This window comes from Phyllopteryx taeniolatus, chromosome 16 (genome assembly GCF_024500385.1).
Source record: "Phyllopteryx taeniolatus isolate TA_2022b chromosome 16, UOR_Ptae_1.2, whole genome shotgun sequence".
Classification (NCBI taxonomy): Eukaryota; Metazoa; Chordata; class Actinopteri; order Syngnathiformes; family Syngnathidae; genus Phyllopteryx; species Phyllopteryx taeniolatus.
Window position 1 is genome coordinate 9,218,523 of NC_084517.1, and position 27,477 is coordinate 9,245,999.

The 27,477-nt window shown below is 42.9% G+C and overlaps 1 protein-coding gene across 1 annotated transcript; it reads left to right on the forward strand.

Annotated features, from left to right (window-relative positions):
- The first annotated feature begins 24,920 nt into the window (after positions 1-24,920).
- On the forward strand, positions 24,921-27,257 carry LOC133466349 (retinal cone rhodopsin-sensitive cGMP 3',5'-cyclic phosphodiesterase subunit gamma-like). Its single transcript, XM_061749952.1, has 3 exons — positions 24,921-25,077; positions 25,911-26,059; positions 26,520-27,257. Exons 2-3 carry the CDS (start codon positions 25,917-25,919, stop codon positions 26,635-26,637), a joined length of 261 nt encoding a protein of 86 aa, XP_061605936.1. The 5' UTR covers positions 24,921-25,077; positions 25,911-25,916; the 3' UTR covers positions 26,638-27,257.
- Positions 27,258-27,477: the final 220 nt, after the last annotated feature.

Genomic DNA, 27,477 nt, shown 5'->3' on the forward strand with positions numbered 1-27,477 from the left:
GACAGAAAAGTTTCGTGTCTGACCTAAATAACTTCTGTTCTATGCAGTTGCAAAAATCACTGTCCCAATATAAGACATAAAAGTTTGATAGACATTTTAGAGTCATTTAAGAATATATAGTACAATTTAACAACAAATCCATTGGCCTCATAAGACTGTCTTTCTGCTCTTTCAGCCAGTTACTGAAACTAACAAGCCTTAAATGGTTGACGCTAGCTTTGCTGTCCATGCTTGCTAGTCGCTGCAACATGTTTTGCTTTAAGGTGATAAATAAATAATATAATGAATAAATAATAAAAGGCTTGAAGGACTTCAGGCAATCAGTTCACGTTTCTTCCATGTTGTTAGCCTAACATTCGGATGTGCTGACATCACTCAATTCCATCGCGTGCCCCACTTTCATCAAGGAATTAGTGCACTGTGAACATTTTTGTGTTGTCTGGAGTGCAGGAAGAGAACGTAGAAACAGAAAAGAAAAGAATTTTTTTTTTTATGTGTAATGAAATAATCAAGTACACTGTACATGTAGTGTCGCCCTGCAATTGGCTGGGGACCAAAAGTCAGCTGGCAAAAGCTCCAGCTGATCCGTGACCCTAATGAGGACAACATGGATGGAAGGACATGCATGCGAATGTGTGAATGTTTGCCATACTGTTGCTGCATAACCCGGCTTTTAGTTCTCATAACAGCACAAGCCAAGTTTTCTTTTCTGTCTTTGCGGTACGCACTATTTTCCTCGGTGCCTCACTTCTCTTCTGTCTAGCCAACTCTAACAAAGTGAGCTGCAGAATACGTTAGCTGCGCCCACCTACCCGGCTCGGAATGTAACACACACATGCAAACATTCACAAACCACAGCATCAGATAACATTTGCAAGCAAAGCGACCTGCCGCAGACTGCAGAAGAGGTGCCATTATGGGAGGGCACACACTTTTTTGGGCCTATTACAGAATTCATATACAAATAGTTGTTTGGGGGACTGGTAGTACCGTAGCTGATTAAGCAAACTTTTATGCAGCATGCACAATCATTCTCTGAGTCCAAGGTATACCTGCCTCTCACCAAACTGTACAGGAAACAAAATGCATTGATGGATACGCAATTTTGAGTTGCCGACCAGTGGGAAAAATAGTTTTAGGGGTGGCGGCAGTGGCATAATGATGGCGTAGCCTGCCGCTCATGAAGCTGAGGTCGCTCAAGGAATTGCAGAGGGACCGTTGCACACACACAGAGGGGCAGAGTGAACGACTGTTGTAAGGCATTTGTGCAATAACAGCGGCAAAAGTCTGGTTCAACACCATCATGTAAATAAACACAGTGTGATGTCACAAACAAATTTAATGTGGCTCGTCAAATGACAGGCTTGTTTTGGCTCAATTTCTGAGATGCACGCAAAATTATTGTGGTTGCATCTTAACCACTGTAACAAATATACAAGGTAATCAGAGCTGCATTGAATTTTGTTGGCTGCACAGATATACATACAGCCTAAGCTTCTGATAACCCACTAGAAATGTCAGAGGCATTGCACGTGTGGTCTGTGACATTGGTGGTATTTGTGTTAGACGATGTGTCTGCATAGATCCACTCCATAAATTGAGATGTGATGTTTTAGTAATAAATTGTTGACTGCTTCAGTGGAACTACAATCTCTCTGTCTTTACAGGTGCTGGTGTGCTCTTTGCAGTTTGCACTCATTCTTTTTCGAGTCAGCGCTCACGTGTAGCTCTGCCCCAATCGTCATGGTAACAGAAGCCATAGTTGGCATTGGCTCAGCAGTATAGTGGGTGGAGTGAGCAGTGGCTCATTTACATGAGACAGGACTGCCGATTTCAGCGATGCTAGACAAATGAGGGTAAAAGGTGTACTATAATTATTGGTCCTTGGGTTATTTGGATGGAAGCGTGTCACAAACTTTATTAAAATAACTTTATTAAATAGAGAAAACAAATGCATAAGATCCATCCATTTTCTGTACCACTCATCCTGTTAAAGGTCACGGGGGCCTGGAGCCTATCCCTGCTGACTTTGTGCGAAAGGTAGACTACAACTGGTCACCTGTCGATCACAGGGCACATATAGAGACAGGCAACCATTCACTCGCATTCACACGATCACTGAGTGGAACTGAACCACCCAGGTTTCACCTAAGCCAGGTGAGGCTCATTACCCAGGCGGAGGACCCAGGGAGCTCTACAGGTCCACGAATGGGAGGCCACAAGTACTTGACTCGCTCCGGGCACGCTACGCAATCAGGTTGAGGTCTTGGCTCTCAAGTTCTTCCACCCTAAACTCATCCAAGCATTTAGTATCTATCTGGACCTTGCTTTGTAAACTGGGCTACCGTCATGCTTGTACAGAAATGGTTTTTCAAAAGCTTTTCACACAAAGCTGGTTGCATAAAATTGATGAGTTCAAGCACAAAAGCTGACATTTGGACACATATTAAGTCACGCCTACTTGGAGACAGCCTATAACCAAATCCTATGTATAACCCGTCGAAAATAACAATTTTATTTCAGGAACTGACAAGTGCCATATGCATTTTACTGCAGGTAGCAACAGCTCTATTGAAACCAATCACGAGCTTGTACGCAGTAGACTTGTCACTCATCATGTATGTCCTCAAACACGACTGCAGCCTTGATATCTCATTAAGGCGCTGCTAACATAGCTTCGATAGCGCTTGTAAGTGAGTGTAAAATAAGCTAACTTTCAACTGTATTGTATTTTCCATGCTTAATTGCAAAAAACAGTCCAAGAGAGATGATGCCATGAAACTCATCAGATAAGATTAGTTTTAGTGATAAGGGGCCTCATATATAAAAGGTGCGTACGCACAAAAAAGTGGCATACGTTCTTTTTCACGGCAAAGTTCAGATGTATCAAGAGTGAAATGACCGTGGAAATGTGCGCTGCTTCACGCCAACTTCATGGCTGGCGTACGCACGTTTCTACAGCTGTTGGTCCTTTGGCGACACTTAGAGGTGATGCTGGGAAACTATGATAAATCTGCACATCAGAGACACATGAACAATTAGCACCGATGAACAATTAATGTCCAGCAACATTTGATTTCAACAATGTAAAAGAAGCAAGGACTCGCAATTCATTTGTTGACCTATGTATTTAATGAATGACTGATATTTGTGAGGACGCCTATAAATTGGTCAAGGCGATCATTTATGCCGCCTATTGCCCTCACAGTCTCTTGTGACTTCAGCACAGCACGGGTGAGGACACGGCCAGCCGGTTGTTGGAGCGTAATTGCGTCGGCGACACCGGAGACGGTGGACGAATACCCCGAACAAATAGCACGTGGGTGCGACTGCGTATCCTCTCCTATGTATTAAAATAAGAAACGGAATAACCAAACAGGAGTCAAATTTTTTGATGTCCTCTTTGATATGCTGATGCACTTCTATTTGAATTCAAAAGATTTATTACATTCATACATCCATACAACATTTACGCATGAACCTTTATCTCACAGGGCTGAGTGTAGGTGACTGTATGAACACATTTGTTGTGAGCTATAAAAATACATGGTATTTACCTTGTGGGGTGATCAGAGTCAGCCACGTGCTCCCACCGCCCCTGGGAGAGCAGTTTCACCCATGATTGCAGCGAGTCTCTCCTCAAACGGGGTGAGGACCTCGAGGCCGATTCCTCCGCCTGTTTTGGCCAAACGTTGGCGGTGGGCTGCTGCCCTCTGCTTCACATCCACTTTAATGTCTGACCACTTCTTTTTTAGCTTAGCGTGTGCGCTGTTGTGACCCCACAGCATTGACAGCCGCACGCACGATGTCCCATTCACTTCTCTTTCGCTTGATGTTAACGCCGGAGGACAGCGTGCCGAAGAAGATTTTCTTGCGCATTGAGCAACTTCACATTCAGAAAAAATATTTTCCTTCATTGCCTTGCTCATTTTCCTTTTTTTCTTGATCATGCAGAGATGGGGATCAGGTGCAGGGTTCATTTAAATTGGATTTGCATATTTAAATGTGGGCGTGGACAGGCAGAAGTCGGCTACTCCAACATGTACACTCAATTCTACATTGATTGGGATGTACGAAGGAAATGTGCTTAGATTCATGCGTACGCACAGATTAATACATCTGGATATTTTTGTGCGGACGTTTTCTGGATTAGAGCGTACGCCATGTTTCAGTAGGAAATCCATGCAAGTCTTTGTAGATGAGGCCCCAGATCCGCAGATTCTCGAGAAAAATCCTTCACCGATGTTGGTCGTAACCAAATGGGCCAATAGGATCTTTAGGAAAGCAGCAACAAAGAAGATAAGAAAAAAAAACAATAATAATAATAATAATTATATAGCACCTTTAAAAACATCTGTTTACAAAGTACTTCAACAAACAGAATAGAACATATACGCTGCAAATAAGCCAAATCTTACCTAGTGAATGTATCTTATTTCTAGCAAAATTATTGTACTGATTTTAAAACAGTTTTGACTTACTTCTAAATTTTCAGCAAGACAAAAAGACTTGTTTTAAGATACAAAATCTTATTTTAAGAATCTTATCAAGACAATTAATACTGGTTAAATTTTTTCACTTATTGAAGGGGCAAAATATCGTTTTTAACATTTTTAACTTGTTTTGAAGTCATTTTTACCAATCATTACGCTCATATATTGTAACGATTGGGTATCAGTATAAATTTATAGTTGTGTGAAAATTTTGGACTTGTCTGTTTTTGAAAAATCTTGAGTCGTCTGGTGCGATGAAATGACCATATTAAAAGACGCAGTCTCAGTTACGGGGTCTATTTCTGTATTATTGGGCGCAGGCATGGTAAAACATACGCTAGCTTAAAACATACGGTAGCATGCATGCACGCTAAAACATACGCTAGCAAGCATGCTGGAGTATGTTTTTAAAAAGGCAGCGGGAGCAAAACTGAGTTCGGTTGTACTTTATTGAAGTATTTAACAATGTACTCGCGTTATTTTTTGATCAATCCTCATCCACAAATCCATCAAAGTCCTCATCTTCTGTATCCGAAATGAACAGCTGGGCAAGTTATTCCATCAAACACGCCAGGTTCCCTCTCGTCATTGTCGGAGTCAGTGTCGTTGCCTGGGGGCTGTTCAGCAATGATGCCGGCTTTCGCGAAAGCTCGGACAACAGTCAAATTAGATATCTTAGCCCAGGCATCCACAATCCATTCACATATGGTGGCGTAACTCGCCCGGCGCTTCGTCTTCTTGACTTGGCGAAGCTCGTTTTCCTGCTTCCTCCACTTGCGAACCATGGATTCGTTGATCTTGAATTCTGTCGCGGCTGCTCCGCGTAACTGATAGCTTGCAGTTTGTTCCACATACTTGTTCGGAGGGGTCTGTGTGAGTGTTATTGAGAAATTGATGATCTCCAAGTCGGGGTCGTAATTGATGAAGTTGGCAATGTTAGTGACATTTGCCATGTAATACCTTTGGACACCTGTTGGAGGTGTTGTTGTTTTGCACAGGCATTACATTCAGCATCAGTTGTTGTTGTTCCCGTTGAAGGGAAGTTTCCAAAAATTGCACCAGTACCCGAGTCTGTGACCCGGGAGGCGTGAGTGTGTTGATATGGTGTCAGCAGGGAGACTCTCACTAAAGTCACCCCATGACACGGACGGATCTTATATAGCTTGCAGTTTAAACTGTGCTTCCTAAGCGTGTCTCTTCGTAGGTGCCATTTTCGGGGGTCCTTAGCCAAACCGATGTTGTTTTTCACAATGCACATACCGGCGCTATATACCTACTGGGGGCGTGCCTTTAGCGTCCTCTTTCACGCGCACCCTTCCCCCTTTAACGTCCACATGCTGTCCTCGGTCACGTCCGCCTTTCAGAATCAGAATCAGAATCATCTTTATTTGCCAAGTATGTCCAAAACACACAAGGAATTTGTCTCCGGTAGTTGGAGCCGCTCTAGTACAACAGACAGTCAATTTACAGAACACTTTGGAGACAGAGACATTGACAAAAAATGACTCCGTTGCAGTCGGAGTTTGTCCTTTTTTGTAGCAGCACCAAACCAGACTGTGATGGAAGAACACAGGACTGATTCGATGACCGCTGTGTAGAACTGCCTCAACAGTTCCGGTGGCAGGCCGTGCTTTCTCAGAAGCCGCAGGAAGTACATCCTCTGCTGGGCCTTTTTGAGGACGGAGTTGATGTTGGTCGCCCACTTCAGGTCCTGGGAGATTGTAATTCCCAGGAACTTGAAGGTCTCGACGGTTGACACAAGGCAGCTGGACAACGTAAGGGGCAGCTGTGGCGAAGGATGCCTCCTGAAGTCCACGATCATCTCTACAGTCTTGAGCGTGTTCAGCTCCAGGTTGTGTCGGCCGCACCACAGCTCCAGCCGCTCCGCTTCCTGTCGATATGCAGACTTGTCACCGTCCTTGATGAGGCCGATGACAGTGGTGTCATCTGCAAACTTCAGGAGTTTGACAGTCGGGTTCGCTGAAGTGCAGTCGTTCGTGTAGAGAGAGAAGAGCAGCGGAGAGAGGACACAACCTTGGGGTGCCCCAGTGCTGATGCTGCGTGTGGATGAGGTGGCCTCCCCCAGCCTGACCTGCTGTGTCTTGCCCGTCAGAAAGCTGTAAATCCACTGGCAGTTGGCAGGTGAGACGCTGAGCTGGAGAAGCTTGGATGAAAGGAGTTCAGGGATGATGGTGTTGAACGCTGAGCTGAAGTCCACGAACAGGATCCTCGCGTAGGTCCCTGCACTGTCGAGGTGTTCTAGGATGAAGTGCAGTCCCATGTTGACTGCATCATCCGCAGACCTGTTTGCTTGGTAGGCAAACTGCAGGGGGTCCAGCAGGGGACCTGTGACACTCTTGAGGTGGTCCAGCACGAGACGTTCAAAGGACTACATGACCACAGATGTCAAACCGACAGGCCTGTAGTCATTCTGACCCGAGATTGCAGGTTTCTTGGGGACTGGAATGATGGTGGAGCGTTTGAAACAGGATGGAACTTCGCACATTTCCAGTGATCTGTTGAAGATCTGAGTGAAGACTGGCGCGAGCTGGTCCGCGCAGACTTTGAGGCAGGATGGGGACACGTGGTCCGGGCCTGCCGCTTTGTTAATCTTTTGTTGTTTGAAGATGCGTCTCACATCCTGTTCATGGATGGTTAACGCAGAGGTCAGAGGTGTGATTGTGGTCGCGGGTGCGGCCGGGTTGGTGTGTGGTGTGAAAGTGTCCTTTTCAAATCTGCAGTAGAAGGTATTCAAGTCGTTGGCTAGTGTGCTATTGTTCTCAGCTTGGGGGGATCGTCGCTTGTAATTAGTCAGCGACTGGAATGCATGCCAGACTGATTTAGAGTCGTTTGCGCTAAACTGTTTTTCCAACTTTGCTGTATAGATCCTCTTTGCAATGTTAATTTCTTTGGTCAGCTGGTTTCTAGCTCGATTATACAGGGCCCTGTCCCCGCTCTGATATGCGTCCTCCTTAGTTTGGCGAAGCTGCTTAAGTTTAGCAGTGAACCACGGCTTGTTGTTGTTGAATGTGCGAAAAGATTTTGTTGGTAGACAAACCTCTTCACAGAAACTGATATAGGATGTGACAGTGTCCATATATTCATCCAGGCTGCCAGCTGAATTTTCAAAGACACTCCAGTCTGTGCAGTCTAAACAGCTTTGAAGTTCCATCTTGGCTTCATTGGTCCACTTTTTCACTGTTTTCACTGTAGGCTTTGCGCATTTAAGTTCTTGCCTGTACGTCGGTATTAAGTGAATTAAGCAGTGATCAGACGACCCCAGGGCTGCACGAGGAATAGCACGGTATGCGTTTTTTACCGTAGTGTAGCAGTGGTCTAAAGTATTATTTTCCCTGGTAGGACAGTCGATGTGCTGCTTGTATTTAGGGAGTTCGTGGTTGAGTGTAGCTTTGTTAAAGTCCCCGAGAATAATGAGGGTTGAGTCCGGGTGTTTTTTTTCAATTTCGTTGACTTGTTCGGCGAGCGTTAGCAGTGCGGCGTTCGTGTTAGCTTGAGGCGGGATGTAGGCTGCAGTCAGGATGAATGATGCGAACTCACGTGGCGAGTAGAATGGTTTACAGTATAAAAAAAGCGACTCCAAATGCGGGCTGCAGTGTGTGCTGAGCACCGTGACGTCCGTACACCATTTTTCGTTGATATAGTGGCATATCCTGCCGCCCTTTGTTTTCCCCGATGATTCCATGTCGCGGTCCGCTCGATGAATGTGGAAACCGGGAAGCATAACGGCGCCATCGGGTACAGCGTCGCAAAGCCAGGTCTCCGTGAAGCACATGGCCGCGGAACGTCCGAAGTCTTTACTGGTCTTTAACAGAAGATGAAGCTCGTCCATTTTGTTGGGTAGGGAGGCGTACATTCACGAGGTGGATCGACGGGAACGCCAATCTGTGTCCTCTCTTGCGGAGTTTCAACTGAAACTCTATATAAGCAGCGTGTCGGCAGGAAATGCTCCCAGTCGGTCAAGCGGAGCGCTCATCAAAGTCACACAACAACATTTACAGATTTTGGAACTTGGTGCACACATAAGGCGCGCCGTATTATAAGGCGCCCTGTCCATTTTGGAGAAAATTTAAGACTTTTAAGTCCGCCTTATGGTCGTGAAAATACGGTCTAATTTAAAAAAATTTTTTTTTTTTATTAGCTAACTTTAACTTAGCTAGCTTTAAATTAGCTTCTTGATTGCTTTAATTTATATCAACCTCAAATAAAAATAAATAGCTTTAACCTCCATCCATCCATTTTCTGAGCCGCTTCTCCTCACGAGGGTCGCGGACGTGCTGGAGCCTATCCCAGCTGTCATTGGGCAGGAGCCGGGGTACACCCTGAACTGGTTGCCAGACAATCGCAGGGCACATAGAAACAAACAACCATCCGCACTCACATTCACACCTACGGGCAATTTAGAGTCTCCAATTAATGCATGTTTTTGGGATGTGGGAGGAAACCGGAGTGCCCGGAGAAAACCCACGCAGGCACGGGGAGAACATGCAAACTCCACACAGGCGGGGCCGGGGATTGAACCCCGGTCCTCAGAACTGTGAGGCTGACGCTCTAACCAGTCGCTCACCGTGCCGCAGCTTTAACCTGTACCTGTAACCTTTTTTTTTTTTTGTGTGTGAATTCAGTAAAGTGAGTTTTTTTATTTCTGGTTTACAGCTAAAAAAACTCACTTTACTGAATTCACACAAAAAAAATGGAAGCGTCAGCATTAGCATTTGAACTTTTTAATGGTCCATAATGCTTTTGGTAAAATTGGGACTGACGAGTCCAGCCCAAACCCTGAATGATCAATTAATGGATGAAACAATGGCTGTTTCAATACTTTTTCCTGATTAGTGTATATTCGTGGGGCCTAAAATCACAAGCATTGTCTGTGCAATGCGGCTGTGTTTTATGTTACGCTGAGGAGTGTTATACAACCAACATAGGCTGTGCTGTGAAATCCTCTTTGGAGGACTTCCCTTGGACAGACGTCCTCACAGCAGGGACCGCGGGCACACCGACAGTAACCAGCTGCTCATTTGCTGCCTCGCTCACTCTTTTTTTTCCCAATCTTTCTATAATCTTATTGTTTGCCTATCCCTCTGCAAACAAAACGATGCAGATGCTGCGCTCCTTTTGTCTTGGCTATGCATTACTGCTCATTATCCAATGTCTTGGACTCCACTTCACATGCTTTTGGTAATCTAAACTTAAACCTACAGTGGGAGTTTGAGCTGACTGTGCACAGCCAGATAAGGAATATAACTATAGTCATAGATTTTAGTGTAAAGGAACCACATATGAAGCAACTTGGACCAAACTCAATTTGTAATTCTGGTCTTATAATACACTTTCTCCTCTGCCAGTCAAATTTCAAACTGTCGCTCACATTTGAGGACTTGTTCTCGATCGGGATCATCAAGTCTATGGTTTTGAAACTTCTCCCTCAGACTTTCCCTTTGTGGTTGTCAAAAGCGGTCAGTGTAATCACAAGTTTGGAGGCCATTCACACAACAGGCAGAGTTGTGAACCTGCACGCAGTCTGCAGCTGACACGCAAGCAGGCGAGGATACGAGGCTTGACACCCAACAATGCTTAGACGCACATTTGCTTTACAACACCTAAAAGATTCGGATATTGACGTACATCCATCTGATGAGGATTTACCCAAACCGCCGCTTGCAAAATCCCAGCCTACCCTCAACCACGCATACCAGACAGCTTGGAATAAAATGAGTGGGTTTTGTGGGGGAAGAGTGGATGTGGCGGGGGTGTAGATGGCTTTTCTTGTTCAAAACTAAACTGAGTCTTGGTACTAAAATAAAGTGATTTACAGTACAGGGAGCAGGCCACTGAATTTGATTGTGTTTGTGGATATTTTATTTTGCAAGAAAAATTCAAGCAAGTATATTCAGTCAGCTTCACCAGGTACTAGTCCAAGGTTAAATACATAATAAATAAATATTTGAATTCCTCATTTTCAGAGTACTACAAATATAATAGAAATAGCAATAGATAGCAGTAGCTTGAGTTTGAGTGGAGTTTGCATGTTTCTGACTATGTTAGGTAAACTGAAGACAGTAAATTGTCCATATAGCTGTGAATATAAGTATGAATGTTTGTTTGTTTATTAGAGCCCTGCGATTGGCCAGTGACCAGACCAGGATGCAGCCAGTCAGCTGGGATAGGATCCAGCTCACCTGCCACCATTAGGAGGGCAAGTGCTCTAGAAAACAGATGCATGCGTAGAAATAGGCATGTATGATGGTTAATTGGTCGGCGTGCTGTGGGTCTAACACAGGCATCATCATCATCATATTTTGCTCCTGTTATCGGGGTTGTTTTTTGTTTGTTAGTGTTCACGACTACGTGGGAATTAATCAATTGATCGCCATTCAACTTTTTGAATGAGGCAGAAAATGGAATGATATTAGCATATTTGATAACTTTTCCATTATTATCATTAACCGTTTCACTGATTGGCTGGGGGAACTCACAAGGACTCATGGTGAAATGTTCACGTAATGTGATTTTTTTTTGGTTGTTTAGTTGTGCACAAACCTGCATATTGTGTCATTGGCTCCAGTTGGACCATTTCTGTGAATTCAAATCTCACATAAAGCGATGCAGACAAGTGGAAGTCCAGACCAGCAACCCCAAAGCCACATATGATATTCCTAGATGCCTGCGGCACAGTGTTCGCACAATGCTCAAGTGTCATCAAGTGCATGGCAGCGTGGAAGCCCACTGATGTGTCCTCTTTCGCCACAGACTTGGATTTAAAAATTGGACTCGGAAAGTCTGCAAACGCCTGTAAATCCACAGTGCGACTCTCATCTGCCCCCTGGTGGGAATAAAAAAATTGAATAGCAATTTGATTTGAAACCAAGTCCATAGTGGATAGTGGGTCTGCCTCACAGTTTTGCGGTTTGGGTTCCAATTTCATCTCTGGCCTTCCTGTGTGGACTTTGCATAATCTTTAACTGAAGAATATAATAGTCAATTGCGGTGATAATGTGTAAATCCCAATCTTGTTCTGCCTCTTGTTATTATTATTTTAGTATTATTTTCCCTCACTATTAGCTGTATAATGAGGACATTTTAATGTGTCATTTTTATTACAAACCGACCCCCTGCTTGTCTGAAGAATTCAAAAGGGGCTTCTAAATAAATATACATATTTTTAAAATCTTAATTATTCGAACATTTTAGAGTGCTACATTTCTAACTACAGTGGTGCCGTGATACAATACAGGAGCAAGTTTGAAATTTTCCAGATATGAGCTGATTTTTGCTTTGACTTGCAAGCACAAATTTGAGATACATGCATGGCAGCGCTGCATGGTGGCCGTGAACTCAACTGAACTTACTTCACAACAAGCAGCAGTTTGTCAGCTAGTGAACAATTCTTCGAAAAGTGGCTTCAAGCTGTTTAGACCTAGACCAGATCTAGCAACTCCCCTGTCTGTATGATTGTATTTAACACACGGGGTACATACATGTGAATGTTCAACATTCCAACTCTCATCTCCACTTCATGGATGCTTTTTGGAGAGTCTTTTCCACACTCAGTGCTGCGAGCGTGGATGAGAGTCTCACTGTTGACTGCGCTTCTCTCTGGAGTTTTCCTGACCTCTCGCTGACTGCCTGAGAGCTGCCAGCCAAGACTAGTAATGAGATATTTGCTATGACAGGGTAAAGTGGGGGAGGAGTGGAAAGTGCTATTACTTCATCTTCCATTGCTCCTTTCTCTCCTCAATTGTAAAGATTGAAATCCCTTTGCTCTTGATGCCAGCTGCAGGGTCTCTTCTGTATTCCCCACACTTCTTTTCCGCTCTTTCTTTAGGTTTTATGGGGTCTTTCTCTTTGTCTCCAAACTTTTTCTCATTTCTCCCTCGCTCTCTCCCAACAACCTGTTGTGTTAACTGTTGTGTTGCTTTAAATTCCAATTAAAAACTCCAGTATGGTCTGCTGCAATCTTCACTATATCATGTCTGGATAGAAAAGATACAGTGGAACCTCTAAAGCCAATAGCCCCAATTGCACTATTTGGAGTTTTGACAGAATTTTGTAGGACAGCTATACATCTAAAGTTGTACAAAATGTCAGCATTTGAACTGCCATCAGAGGCGGTTTCTGGTATGTGCGATATGTGAGCTGCACAGAACGCCATTTGTGGGTTTGCGACAAAAAAAACCTTTTTTTTTTTCTACTGGCATCATGAAATGTAAATCATTGGTGTTTGTATGGGGTAATTCACCCCCCACCCCGCCCTACCACCCGACATGTATTTTCAATGGTAGTATTTTTCATGATACTAGACTTTTTTTTTATTTTGTTGCAGAGGATAAAGAGCTTATGACTGTGAATATTGTGATATTGTCTGTCTACATGTGTTGATTCACCGTTTGTATTAAAATATCCATTGCCTAAAGGATTCTAAAACTGCCTCCTAGATGCTAATCCGTAGCATGTCAATGGTGTTTTCCATTGTATGTTAGCATTAAGCTTGAGGGGCCTTTCTTTAGGCAGTTGTTTGGTTGTTTTTAAATACACATCGTGCAAATTCTCTTTGTTTGATGTTTAGTTTGGCAAGCCTCTTTTTTGAAGAATTGTTCACTATTCGTCAAAGTGGTGCTTATTGTGAATTGAGTTGAGTTCACTGCCACCGTACGGTGCTCGTAACTCAAGTTTTTGCTCGCAAGTCCAGGCAAAAATCAGCCGAAAGACAGCTCATATCTCAAAAACCTGCTCGTATACTGTATCATGGCACCACATGGCAAGTGGTGATGAGCGCATTACTATTAATAGGAATACACAAAACACACACGCACGCACACACACTCACACACACACACACACAAAAAAGCCTGCTGCTGCACTGATGCTGTGAAAATAGCAGAAGGGAAGAGGCAGAGCGAGTAATGAGAGTTACAAGAAAGAAAGGTGACCGTTTCCACAGCTCAAAGTCATATCCCCAAAACAGCAAGTTTCCCTCAGTGGGACTGTGTTTTGATGTGCAAAGCCTCGGAGCACCTGTCACACTGAATAACCTTTCGTGAACTCACTTCTCCCCTCTAATTCGACTCCCTCTCTTTCTTTAATCCCCCCCCTCTTTCTAGCCGGCAACCGTGCACCATTAATCCATTCTTTATCTGCACTGCTCCCATTTTCTTTTCCCCTTCAGCTACCTCAGTGTTGCCTTGCTCTGTCGTGGAGTGATTTGCAAGCAATGTCGCTTATATTAACAGCACTGGTCATTTTATTATTATTATTATTATTTTTTAATTATGCACATGCAGAAAACTTCATCCATCCATCATTTTTCTGTCTTGCTTGTCGCCCTTGGAGTGAACTTGAGCCTAGCTCAGCTGACTTTGGCCGAGAAGCCAATCAAAGGGCACATTTTAGACTAACAAACCTTCACGCTTGCGTTGACACCTATGGGCAATTAAGAGTTTTCAATTACTCTAATACAGTGATTTATGAGTGGCCAAATTTAGGCCTGGTACACGATAATCTCAATACAGCTGATCGAATTTTTCCATCCATAAGAAAGGGTATTGTGTGGCCGGAACACTTTGTCGTATGGTGTGTTGCCGTTGCAGGTTTTTGGGGAAGTACAAATTCGTTTAGAGGGGCTTAGCATTGGTTTTAGGGGTGGATAAGACATTAAAACTTGGCCCTAACCAAATACAACCAAATAATTTTGGAGGGGGCTTAAGAACTTTTTCGGTGGCTTCAGCTGCCCTAAGATTGCGGTAGAGACGCCACTGGGGACAAATCCACTCTTAACACACATCAAACCGAAGGATAATCTTCACAGCTCGAGTGAAGTGAAAAAAAAAGGAGAGTCAAAGTCACCGGTGCACTTTTTATTGAATTGTACAAACACAAAATGAGAGCACTCGCAAGCTGCTGCAGTGGGCCGCAACTCACATCCAGATGCTCACACACACCCAGATGTCCTCACAAAGGCCACACCCCTTAAAGGCACACAACTCAGGCGCACAGTGGTTGTTGACTAGCTAATGTTTGTTCTCTCATGTGACTAAAATGAGGTTGCCAAAATAGTCTCAGTCAGACTACACAATATGTCCAAACAAAAGAAAATATGGCTATCCTTATTCCTTATTTCTGTTTTATGTGAATGTCGGAACGCAGGTTTGCACGTTCTTTTTTCCTTTCTTGTTTTAGTTGTTTTGTTTTTCTCTCTGTGGCTGCTAATGTGATGCCTTGTTTCTTTCAATTTTAATTTGTGGTTTGTTTTAGGTATGCTTTTATTTTCATGTAGTTTTATCACTGAATTCTTGCTTCAATGTGGTGTTCATGTGAGCATGAATTTTTAATAAAAACCAGCCCCACCACAACTACAATAATTTACATATTGTTAAATTAATGTCACATCTTCACATATTATCTTTGTAAAGGAAGAATATTTTTGGATGCAGCTCATGTATTGGATATCATGATATTGTCCAAGTGGTCATAATGTTGTGGCTCGTTTTTGTATCATCACCAGCCTCCACTAATTGCAGTAAAGTGTGTTTCCATTGCTTTTAAGCATCTCCCTCCTCCGCAACACTGCTCTCTGTCATGACAACGTGATGCTCCCTGATTTAGGAATATCCAATTAGCCTCCCCCTCTCAGATGAGAACACCTGCCACTCCAATCTAATAAGCACCCTTCTTCCTTAATACGAATGGGAGCCAAAACCCAGATTACAGCTCCCACACTCTGCCATCCTAACAACGCTCTCTCAACGCATTTGACTTTTTAACAATCTGGGCTCGTTCCCTCTGGTGCACAGGAGCTTTTCTGAGCAGCTGGCTCAAGCGTCACGTTCATATCAGGTCAACGCCTTTTTTATTTTTTGATGGTCTCAAAACACATTTCGGAGTAGAGTACAGCTATTACTCTACCCAATTCCAACATGTTGGCATACATTTGTGAGTTTAAAGTCATGACATGCACTCTTTAGAAATTCAAAGCACATTTCTCCAAACACCCTTTACTGTATTTACTCAATTGCAACCTGAAGGAGGCATCTATATGAGCAGATGTCTTGATTTGTACACGTGGAGTTACAATGGGAATGGAATAAAATATTTCATGAGCGATCATCATGATTTTACTTTAAATAAGCTATTATATACCCCAGCCATGATGTACAGATTAGAGACAGTGGCACTGAAGAGACAACAGGAAGCCGAGCTGGAGGTGGCGGAAATGAAGATGTTGAGGTTCGCTCAAGACTGTAGAGATGATCGTGGACTTCAGGAGGCATCCTTCGCCACAGCTGCCCCTCACGTTGTCCAGCTGCCTTGTGTCAACCGTCGAGACCTTCAAGTTCCTGGGAATTACAATCTCCCAGGACCTGAAGTGGGCGACCAACATCAACTCCGTCCTCAAAAAGGCCCAGCAGAGGATGTACTTCCTGCGGCTTCTGAGAAAGCACGGCCTGCCACCGGAGCTGTTGAGGCAGTTCTACACAGCGGTCATCGAATCAGTCCTGTGTTCTTCCATCACAGTCTGGTTTGGTGCTGCTACAAAAAAGGACAAACTCCGACTGCAACGGACAATCAAAACTGCTGAAAGGATTGTCGGTACCCCCCTACCCACCCTTGAGGACTTGCACGCTGCCAGAACTAAGACAAGGGCGTGCAAAATCCTCTCGGACCCTCCGCACCCCGGTCACCAGCTCCTTCCTTCAGGTAGGCGCTACCGATCAATGCAAACCAGAACTAGCAGACATTCCAACAGCTTCTTCCCTCTTGCGATCAACTCCTTAAACACCTAACCTACAATTCCATTACAACAAGCTGGCAATTTTTTGACTTGAGTTCGTTGTCACATTTCTGTGGGGCCAATTATGTATTACTCGTGCACTCACTGTAGTTGTCTCGCCATGTTGCACTATTTGCATATACTGGCCACTCATGCCAGAGTAGCATCTGCTCCATTTGCACACTGATTGAGGAGTATCTGTAACATTTGCACAACCAACATTGTTCCAGATTATCGCACTACTCGTCACTTTAAACCGCATACACTCCTTGAAGTCTCAGCGCCCTTTGCACAATGGTCATTGCACCGGACTATTGCAATAGTAGCCATTCGAACTGCTCTAAGTGCTAGAGGACTCTGCATCTTTTTGCACAATTGTTTTTTGTCAATGTCTTTATGTCTCCAAAGTGTTCTGTAAATTGACTGTCTGTTGTACTAGAGCGGCTCCACCTACCGGAGACAAATTCCTTGTGTGTTTTGGACATACTTGGCAAATAAAGATGATTCTGATTCTGATTCTGATCATTTCCACTTGTCTCTTAATTGGCCCACTGGGATAAATAAAGTTTTCTGAGTCCTAATCCGAATCAGACGATACATTTTGTCTCATGGCCAAGGAAATACAAATATACTCTGAGCTCAACAGAGGAGAAACGGAGCGCTTAACAGTTCTTGAAAATGTTTGTGGAACGACTCATGACGACAACCGGTCTAAGCCTTCGCAATCAGATTCAGGCCAATCCCGGCATTCAATTAGTTTGTCAGCCGGCATTCTTAAACTCTTACATAACGCTCACACACAAAACAAAGAGCACAACATCCCTGGAAGCACTTTCAAATGTAAAAAGAAAGCTATTTCATTATTTAAGACAAAAGGTGTTGTGGAAACAAAAGTACTCCTCCATCAATGGAACTCAAAAAATGACTATACATTTCGGACACAGATGGCCTGAAATAAAATATTTCTTATCCAATCAATATGCGGCCAATTTTGAACTTCAGACAGTAAATCCAATTAGAAAAAGACTTCACACTAATGCGATGAGAGAACGTTCAAGCTGAAATGTTTAAGGGATTGTGCACTCCAAAGCGCATGGCAGATAACAAATGCATAATTTGTTTCCTTCAGTCAGAAAACTCATTAGTTGCATTTCAATAACTGAATGTGATTGAATTTAAAGCCAAACAGGTGAGCAGAGGTCTGTGTATGAACTGAACACGTATTAAATGCTTGACGTAAAGTCCCCAGGCAAGGATTTCACTGGGTTTGTAATATCTTATTTCTATGCAAAAGCAAAGGCAACAGTAGTCGTTTTATCCATCCATCCATTTTCTGTACCGCTTTATCCTCACAAGGGTCGCGGGCGTGCTGGAGCCCATCCCAGCTAACTTCGGGTGAGAGGCGGGGTACACCATGAACTGGTCGCCGGCCAATCACAGGGCACATAACAAACAACCATTCGCGCACACATTCACACTTAAGGGCAATTTAGAGTCCTCAATGAACCTACCGTGCATGTTTTTGGGATGTGGGAGGAAACCGGAGTACCCGGAGAAAATTCACGCAGGCACGGGGAGAACATGCAAACTCCACACAGGCGGGGCCGGGATTTGAACCCCGGTCCTCAGAACTGTGAGGCAGATGTGCTAACCAGTCGTTCACCGTGCCGCCTACTCTTTTTACGAATAATATATTAATACGCGTAATGGGAACAACACGGCATATTACAGAAGAGAATAGACAGAGGTCCCTGGCATTGTGGAAATACGAAAGGTCGACGGTATACTTGCTGTGATATACACTCACGGGAGAATTTATTTTATTAGGTACACTTGCACAATACAATGCAGCCCAATACAAGAGCACTGCAAATAACATATATAACTTATTTTGTAAAATTGTTTTCCAGTGGGTGGTCCATTGACATTTGAGGAGCAGTTTGATAGCATGACAGTCACAGGTTGCCACGGTAATGCAAAGAATGCCTCTCTCACTGAGTAAATTTGGATCCTATCCTAATGACATTAATTACTGTTAACTTAATACATTGAAACTCAGCACATGCAATGTAGTTTTGCATGAGCTCCATATACTTGCGTGATTTTCTGCGGGCACTTCGGCGTCCTTCCACAGTTTATCAATATGCAAGTGCCCATGCCAGTGTCAACATTTTTTTTTTTTATCTCTATGACGCTACAAGGTTGAAGTCACCCAATTCTGATGACTTTCTTCAATGTGGCTCAGTTCGGATAAGTGTCATCAGAGCATGTGACGATTTGTTTGTTTACATCCACTTTGGCTACCTAATATTGGGTTTATGTTGTATTGTATTGCTTCATGTAATGTGCTCAAGTCAGAGGTCGGCATCTAGGTGACAATAGCGCGTATTGAAATGAGGTCAGGGAGCGTTAAAAGACAGCTACATGATGCTAAATGAGCTCTGTAAGTGTCAGGAGCAACACTACTTAAAGTAGCTTTGAGCTCAGGGGAGACAGTCTAAGCTCTTTGCTCAAAGACCACCTCCTTGTTTGTCTCATTATGTTTCAAGAGAGCAGAGAGAAAGATGACGTAACTCTGCAGCATCGCTCATATGTTGCTCTGAATCATTAGGGACGTACTTCATCATATGCTTGATATCATGTAAAGGAAAATATACTGTAAATATGAGAAGCCAGTTTCAGCGTCCATCATTCTATAAATACTACTGGATTATATGTGCTTGTGGTTAAGTGTTGTTTTGTGGCAATACCCAAGACTTTCTTGTCTAAGAAGGTTAGTAATTTCAAAATAGCTGGGAGCCATAAAATCAGAGTTCAGCATCTGAATTACACGGGAGATGGCCAAATTCATTTCTGTCTACACTCCTTTGACAAAAATCAAAATGTGTGTTTGCATGCCATTAAAAGGCTTGCGTGGTCTCTTTGAGCTTTTTAAGGGGGGAGCAGAAACCGCTGTGCAAACCACAGATAAAATGTTCGCGTGCACTGACACACACATGCACACACACTCGCATTCAGAAGTTCCCTGAATGGACATACTGTACTTGTTGGGAAATGAGCATACTGTAAATGTGACACGCACGGCATACTTTAGTGCATGCAAATGTTTGGACTGCTGTCATATTAAAGACACCCATTAAAATAACACCTAGCAGTACACCTAGGCTATGCATGGCAACCTTGGTCAAACAATTTTGCAGCCCCAATTAAGAGGAAAAAGGGCAGGGAGAATTGGCACACAGGCACACCCATCAATTGTGTTGATTTTGTTGCAGTCTTCATGTTACTTATTTAAGAATCTTAAATTTATTGGAGAATTTGCAACTTGCAGTTTGCCGCAGCTAAATATGTTCTAACACAATGGTTCTCAAAATGTTTTACATCAAGTGCCACGTAAAAAAAAAAATACTTAGTGCTCCAATGACCACCATCATGACAAACATTACAATACAGTAGCACAGAAGGCCTACGTGTTCAAATAAAATTCCTTCAAGTATATGAAATAAAACTGGAATACAAATGGTCAATAAAAATGATACCTAAATAATCATTTTAAAAAAAAATTTAAGCATACAATGCAAATATATTGTACTAAAACGTTAAGCAGACGTGCCACTGTACTGACACAAAACATGAAAACAGCAACGCGATTACTTGTTTCTTTGACATCATGGCATGCTTTTTTGTTTGTTTTTACAAATACTGTACATCAGCCTTAAATTCATAGTGCAGGCATCGGCCTTAATCTAATTAAAAGTATTAGTGACATTTGCCTTGAGGATGTTGATGGAAAAGTACAGAGAAGGTCAGAAGGAGCTACATTGTGTCTTTGTAGATCTAGAGAAAGCCTAGGACAGAGTAACCAGAGAGGAACTGTGGTACTGCATGCGGAGGTCTGGAGTGGCAGAGAAGTATGTTAGAATAATACAGGACATGTACGAGGGCAGCAGAACAGTGGTGAGGTGTGACAGACGAATTTAAGGTGGAGGTGGGACTGCATCAAGGATCAGCCCTGAGCCCCTTCCTTTTTGCAGTGGTGATGGATAGGCTGACAGATGAGGTTAGACTGGAATCCCCGTGGACCATGATGTTTGCAGATGACATTGTGATCTGCAGTGAAAGCTGGGAGCAGCTGGAGAAACAGTTAGAAAGATGGAGGCATGCACTGGAAAGCAGAGGAATGAAGATTAGCCCAAGACAGACAGAATATATGTGCATGAATGAGAGGGGTGGTGGGGGGGAGAGTGAGACCACAGGGAGAAGAGAGAGCAAGGGTGGAGGACTTTAAATACTTGGGGTCAACAGTCCTGAGCAATGGTGAGTGTGGTCAGGAAGTGAAGAAACGGGTCCAAGCAGGTTCGAACGGGTGGAGGAAGGTGTTATGTGACAGAAGAGTCTCTGCTAGGATGAAGGGCAAAGTTTAAAAAACAGTGGTGAGGCCAGCCATGATGTACGGATTAGAGACAGTGGCACTGAAGAGGAAGCACAACAGGAAGCACAGCTGGAGGTGGCGGAAATGAAGATGTTGAGGTTCGCTCTCGGAGTGACCAGGTTGGATAAAATTAGAAATGAGCTCATCAGAGGGACAGCCAAGGTTCGATGTTTTGGAGACAAAGTTTGAGAGGGCAGACTTCGATGGTTTGGACACGTCCAGAGGAGAAATAGTGAGTATATTGGTAGAAGGATGATGAGGATGGTGCTGCCAGGCAAGAGAGCTAGAGGAAGACCAAAGAGAAGGTTGATGGATGTCGTGAGGGAAGACATGATGGCAGTCGAGGATGCAGGAGATAGACTTACATGGAAAAGGATGACGCGTTGTGGCAACCCCTAACGGGACAAGCCGAAAGGAAAAGAAGAAGAAGAAGTGACCCATTGACCTACAATAGAGGTCTCAACACTGCCGATGTTTCTGACGCTGTTCATTGACTGACCTCAGATCATTCATGGCTCGGTTCATGTCAAGTCTGCCTTCACTTACTTCATATGACAGACAAGTACTGCAGGCACCGCATACAGTATCACAATTAAAGGTCTTTGACAGACCTACAATAGGGAAATTCCGGTTTTACAGCAGCAAAGTGGTCAGTAGCAGCAAACAAGAATAATATTAAATAAAGATTTGAATAAATATTTAGGTATACACTTTTTGTGGGGGATAGGGATCTTTATGCAGGCTGGACCGCAAATAGCGAATAATTGACACCCATTATAATTGCACTGAAAAAAATAAAAAATTAGTAGGGCTAAACCACCAACAAGCATTTTCAGTTTCACGTATATTATTTACTGTATTACAATATTTGAACTTTGCTGCACAGAATGGGAAGCTTTTCAAACTGGAGTCTTTAGATGAAACGAGTGGTTTCCATGAACTTTGTTGGGCACTGCTGTTGTTTATAAAGTCACATCTCCTTTCTACATGTATCTCGGGTGCCCCTACCGCTCTCAAAAGAATTTCTTTCAATTAAAAATATAGCTCCAAATTAAAAATGAAAGACCAACTCCTCAATCAACAATCAATAGATCTGTAACTTTGCTGAGAGGCATTTAACAAATCCTGCTTCTAATTTGATGTCCTTAAAGTGGATGGAATAAATTTTGCCTACGACACACGCGTGCGACTTCCACTCTGACGCAACATCACTGTGAGATGTCAAACTCTGCGTCACCCCATTCCGTCTCAGTGCCCTATAGAACCAAAAAAAGCTAGGACCATGTCAGATTTTACAGAATGTGTAAAAGGGACTACTGATTAACAAGCTAACGTCACAGATTTCACGTGTGAGTCCAATGACCTACTGAGTCTCAGGGTCAAAACTGCCTTTTTCCAATGACAAAGAGATAGCGAAGCCAAACTGTACAATTTAGGGTTAATAATTTCTAAAACGGTGATCTTTCCTCAGTTCGCCTCTCGTCTCCATATTGCCTGTCCAGCATTCTTGTTTTGACACAGAGGAATAAGAGCCAAAGGGTTGAAAATTTAAAGCTGCACGTGGAAAATACTTGAAAAGGAACAATCACAATGTGATCTGACCTCAAAATTCTTGGGTATGAGATACTGTTGCCATTTCTGATAGTTGATGTGAACTAATAATCCCAGTACCTCTATATGCGATCACCAGTAAGTATTCACTATTATGATTTCACTTGAATACTTCATTTCTTTATGCAGGACACTAGCTTGTAAAAGTATGAACAAAGTGTATTCTAGCTTGTATTGTTTGAATGGCCTGCATTCCCGGGTCAACTGGATATGACGACTAGCCTCAAAGAGGCCTGGTGCTTCCTGGCTGCTGACCTTTAGAGTGAAGATCCAGTTAGCGCATGGAGTGGTGTGTGCTTTCTTAAAGCTTTCCACTCTGCAGCCTACATGCAGATGAAGAGGCTTAGCCATTGTGCTGCCCTCACAGCACGGTGGGCGACTGGTTAGCACATCTGCCTCACAGTTGTGGGGACCGGGGTTCAAATCCTGGCTCCGCCTGTGTGGAGTTTGCATGTTCTCCCCGTGTCTACATGTTTTTTCTCCGGGTACTCCGGTTTCCTCCCATGTTCCCAAAACATGCGCGGTAGGTTGACTGAAGACTCTAAATTCCCTGTAGGTGTGAATGTAAGTGCGAATGGTTGTTTGTTTGTATGTGTCCTGCGATTGGCTGGCGACTGGTTCAGGTTGTACCCCGCCTCCCACCCGAAGATAGCTGGGATAGGCTCCGGCAGCCCGCCACCCTAGTGAGGATAAGCAGTAAAGAAATTGGATGGATATATATATATATTATATATATACCCCAATTCCAATGAAGTTGGGACGTTGTGTTAAACATAAATAAAAACAGAATACAATGATTTGCAAATCATGTTCGACATATATTTAATTGAATACACTACAAAGACAAGATATTTAATGTTCAAACTGATAAACTTTATTGTTTTTAGCAAATAATCCTTAAATTAGAATTTTATGGCTGCAACACGTTCCAAAAAAGCTGGGACAGGGTCATGTTAACCACCGTGTTACATCACCTTTTCTTTTAACAATATTTAATAAACGTTTGGGAACTGAGGAGACTAATTGTTGAAGCTTTGTAGGTGGAATTCTTTCCAATTCTTGTTTGATGTACAGCTTCCGCTGTTCAACAGTCCGGGGTCTCCGTTGTCTTATTTTACACTTGATAATGCGCCACACATTTTCAATGGGAGACAGGTCTGGACTGCAGGCAGGCCAGTCTAGTACCTGCACTCTTTTACTACGAAGCCACGCTGTTGTAACGTGCAGAATGTGGTTTGGCATTGTCTTGCTGAAATAATTAGGGGCATCCATGAAAAATGTTGCTTGGATGGCAGCATATGTTTCTCCAAAACCTGTATGTACCTTTCAGCATTAATGGTGCCTTCACAAATGTGTAAGTTACCCATGCCATTGGCACTAACACAGCCCCACAGATGCTGGCTTTTGAACTTTGCGTCCATAATAGTCCGGATGGTTCTTTTCCTCTTTGGCCCGGAGGACACGATGTCCACAATTTCCAAAAACAATTTGAAATGTGGACTCGTTGGACCACAGAACACTTTTCATCAGTCCATCTTAGATGAGCTCGGGCCCAGAGAAGCCGGCGGCGTTTTTGGGTGTTGTTGATAAATGGCTTTTGCTTTGCATAGTAGAGTTTCAAGTTGCACTTACGGATGTAGCACCAAACTGTATTTATTGACATTGGTTTTCTGAAGTGTTCGTGAGCCCATATGGTGATATCCTTTACACATTGATGTCGGTTTTTGATGCAGTGCTGCCTGAGGGATCGAAGGTCACGGGCGTTCAATGTCGGTTTCCGGCCTTGCCGCTTACATGCAGTGATTTCTCCAGATTCTCTGAACCTTTTAATGGAACATTGTCCTTAAACTGTTCGACTATTTTCTCACACACTTGTTCACAAAGAGGTGAACCTCGCCCCATCTTTGCTTGTGAATGACTGAGCAATTCAGGGAAGCTCCTTTTATACCCAATCATGGCACCCACCTGTTCCCAATTAGCCTGTTCCCCTGTGGGATGTTCCAAACAGGTGTTTGATGAGCATTCCTAAACTTTTTTTTTGCGACCTGTTCCAGCTTTTTTGGAACGTGTTGCAGCCATAAAATTCTAAGTTAATGATTATTTGGTAAAAACAATCAAATTTTTTCAGTTTGAAGATTAAATATCTTTGTAGTGTATTCAATTAAATATCGGTTGAACATGATTTGCAAATCATTGTATTCTGTTTTTATTTATGTTTAACACAACGTCCCAACTTCATTGGAATTGGGGTTGTATATATTTTATAATATATACTTATTTACGGCCTGGTAATGTTATCTGTTCGATTGCGTTGTTGTCATGGCTTTTGAGTGTAAGCTAAAACATTGCTTCACATGTAGAAGCTCAGAAAAGCACCTGAGCTCACATTAGTAGACAACAACAAGCACATGCGAGCTCAGTCGAGCACATGGACCGGAAACGCGACCAGAAGGTTCTCGTCCTACTCCTCTGCAAATTTCTTGTCAGACGTACTGAGGTTTTAGAGAGATAAACCTGACCAAATCCTTCCAGATTGACCTTTGACTTTGGGTCCCATGGTAAGGCCTGAGGCAGTGCTGCAGGAGTTCAGATGACCCGTGGGGACCATGTGACTGGAAAGAGGCGTCTGAAGGGATTAGAGATGAAGATAAAAGCACAGCAAGGACAGCAAATGTCACAGACTGAAAGAAGAAGAAGGAGCAGAAGGAGGAGGAGGAGAGATCAGTGGCGGCCTCTTGGGATATCTCAAAAAGGTGAGAACAGACAACGATTGCACGTGCTATTGCAGTGATTTTGAACTTACTGATTCTTACTACTTGACTCATAGCAGAGGATACAAGCATCCAATCAAATACGATATTAATGATGCAGCTGGTTTTCGATGAAACTTTGTGACCTTATGTAAAGCTGGTACACGGGACAGAAAACAGCCTAAATGGCACAAAAAGCAGTATTTTACTAAGACAAACAAGGAATGAGTAGCGACAGGTGTAGAGAGGATTGACCCGAGTGTGAGCAGTCGCAGCAACAGATGGCTCTTAAATCACTCCATCTTCACTCCTTCTTATCTAGATCCAGATCCTATGCAGCAACTCCATGTGTGCTGTGTTACATAACCCAAAACAGGCTGTTTAACAGGCTTAGCATATGTCATATGTGAGTTAAAATCAGGTCAGTTAAGGTTTGACAGAGCAAGTTAAATGTCCCGTGTAGCTTTAATATCTTTCTGAAAGTGGCAATCAAAACTGACCATTATCTGTTGAAGGCGGCATTTTTTATTTTATTATTATTTTTTTATCTCAGATCAAATTGCGCATCAGGCGTACCTAATAATGTGGACGGTCTGCATCCTTGTATTCGAGGAAGGGCAATTAGTCCACGGTGGATCAAAGCGGGATTAGACCTAATATGGTTGTTTAAACTCATCTGCATAATCTGTTTAGATTAGTGCAGAGACATTAACAGGATTATTAACAGTACATCGCGCAGAAAGAGAAGAAGCTACGAAATTGTGTTGTGATCTTTGAGTGTCTGAAAACTGTTTCAATGTTATTTAAAAAACATTTATTTATTTTTATTTTTTAAGAGAAAAATGAACGCCAGCCCACCGGCAGGAAGCGCCCTGGCACCTGGTGGAACCTCCGGCCCGACCACCCCCAAGAAGGGCCCACCCAAATTCAAGCAGAGGCAGACTCGCACATTCAAGAGCAAGGCCCCCAAACCAGGCCAGAAGGGGTAAAAAAACAAAACACAACAAGATTTTACACCAAAGCATTATGATACAGTAGCGTATTAGCCGAAATATCATGAAAAATGAGGCATACGTCTTAATCCAAAAAAGTGTAATTATAAAACACTGTAACATAACGCACAGTTTGAACGTTAACCTTATGGTTAAATATAGGAAAGTACTGTGCTTAGGTAATGATTCATTAAAATGTATTACTGTATTACTCAAAACCAAAATAAATGCTTAGTTTGAAAAGATTAAATGCAAATGTATTGTACTTTAAAGTTAAATACAACTGAATTTTACTTAACAAATGTACTGCACAGGATTGAAATTTGAAATTTTTGTTGTGATTGTTTCAAGAGGAAGCTCGCTAACCTAACACTTTGAAAATCACTGCAATAGATGTAACCCATTCCTAAACCAGCAGCATTCGCTCTAACACAATTGCGTCCTTGTTTCCAGCTTTGGTGATGACATCCCCGGCATGGAGGGTCTCGGCACAGACATCACAGTCGTGTGCCCATGGGAAGCCTTTGGCGACATGGAGCTCAACGACTTGGCCAAATATGGCATCATTTAAAGGTGCTCTCCTCTCTCCATCCCTGCTCGGCTTGTCGGGATAAGGCGGCCGGCGCCCCCGTTAACGCCCCTCTCGTCATCTACCTCGGGCCTCGCTCCACTAAGTGGAGGGAGAAGCTTAATCATGCTATTATTTTTTATATTATTATCCATATCATACTTTTTACAGTATATAATACACTTGAAAGATTGACGAGAAAACTTCACGCACCCTTTCCTTCTTCATCCTCCATCTATTATAGAGTGCCACTACCCCAACCTACGCCAAAGGACGCGAGAAAAACTGGTTGAAACTAGTTTGATTTGCTTCTAGCTATTTATTTAAGTGTAAATACTTTGTACCTTGTTTCCTGTTGCACCCTTTTTTACTTCCTTTCTTGCTATGCTGCATTGTATCACTTCACAAGGTCACTGTAAACATCATGGGGGGGCAAGGAGAGTATGCAGGATGCTGTACTGGTGAACACTACAATGCACTTTCACCCCTTTAAGATGCTCTCTTCTCCCTCCTTAGAGACGATCAATACTGCAAATGTGTGTTGCAAGCGCAAAACTGTGCAAAAGTACTATGAACTGATGTGTCCTAATAGTTGCATTAAATTGCTTTCTTTTTAGAATTTACAGTGTCTCTTTCTTGTTGGAAAGACTTGTTAAGCCTCCATAGGGCACACAATTGAAGCCCAGATTTATTTATAATTATTATTTATTTATAATTATTGAAGTATTTGTAAGGTTTTATTTAAATTAATATTTAATTGTATTTAATTTATTTTAACACTTCTATTAAAGCAAGACAAAAAAACAAAGGCCACTGAAATAACTTGACTAAAGGTATAACAAC

Excerpts from the sequence above, each read along its gene's own strand:
- LOC133466349 (XM_061749952.1), top strand. The coding sequence starts at position 25,917 with ATGAACGCCAGCCCACCGGCAGGAAGCGCCCTGGCACCTGGTGGAACC. Across the intron at positions 26,060-26,519 it reads CCCAAACCAGGCCAGAAGGG|CTTTGGTGATGACATCCCCG; the intron begins GTAAAAAAACAA and ends CCTTGTTTCCAG.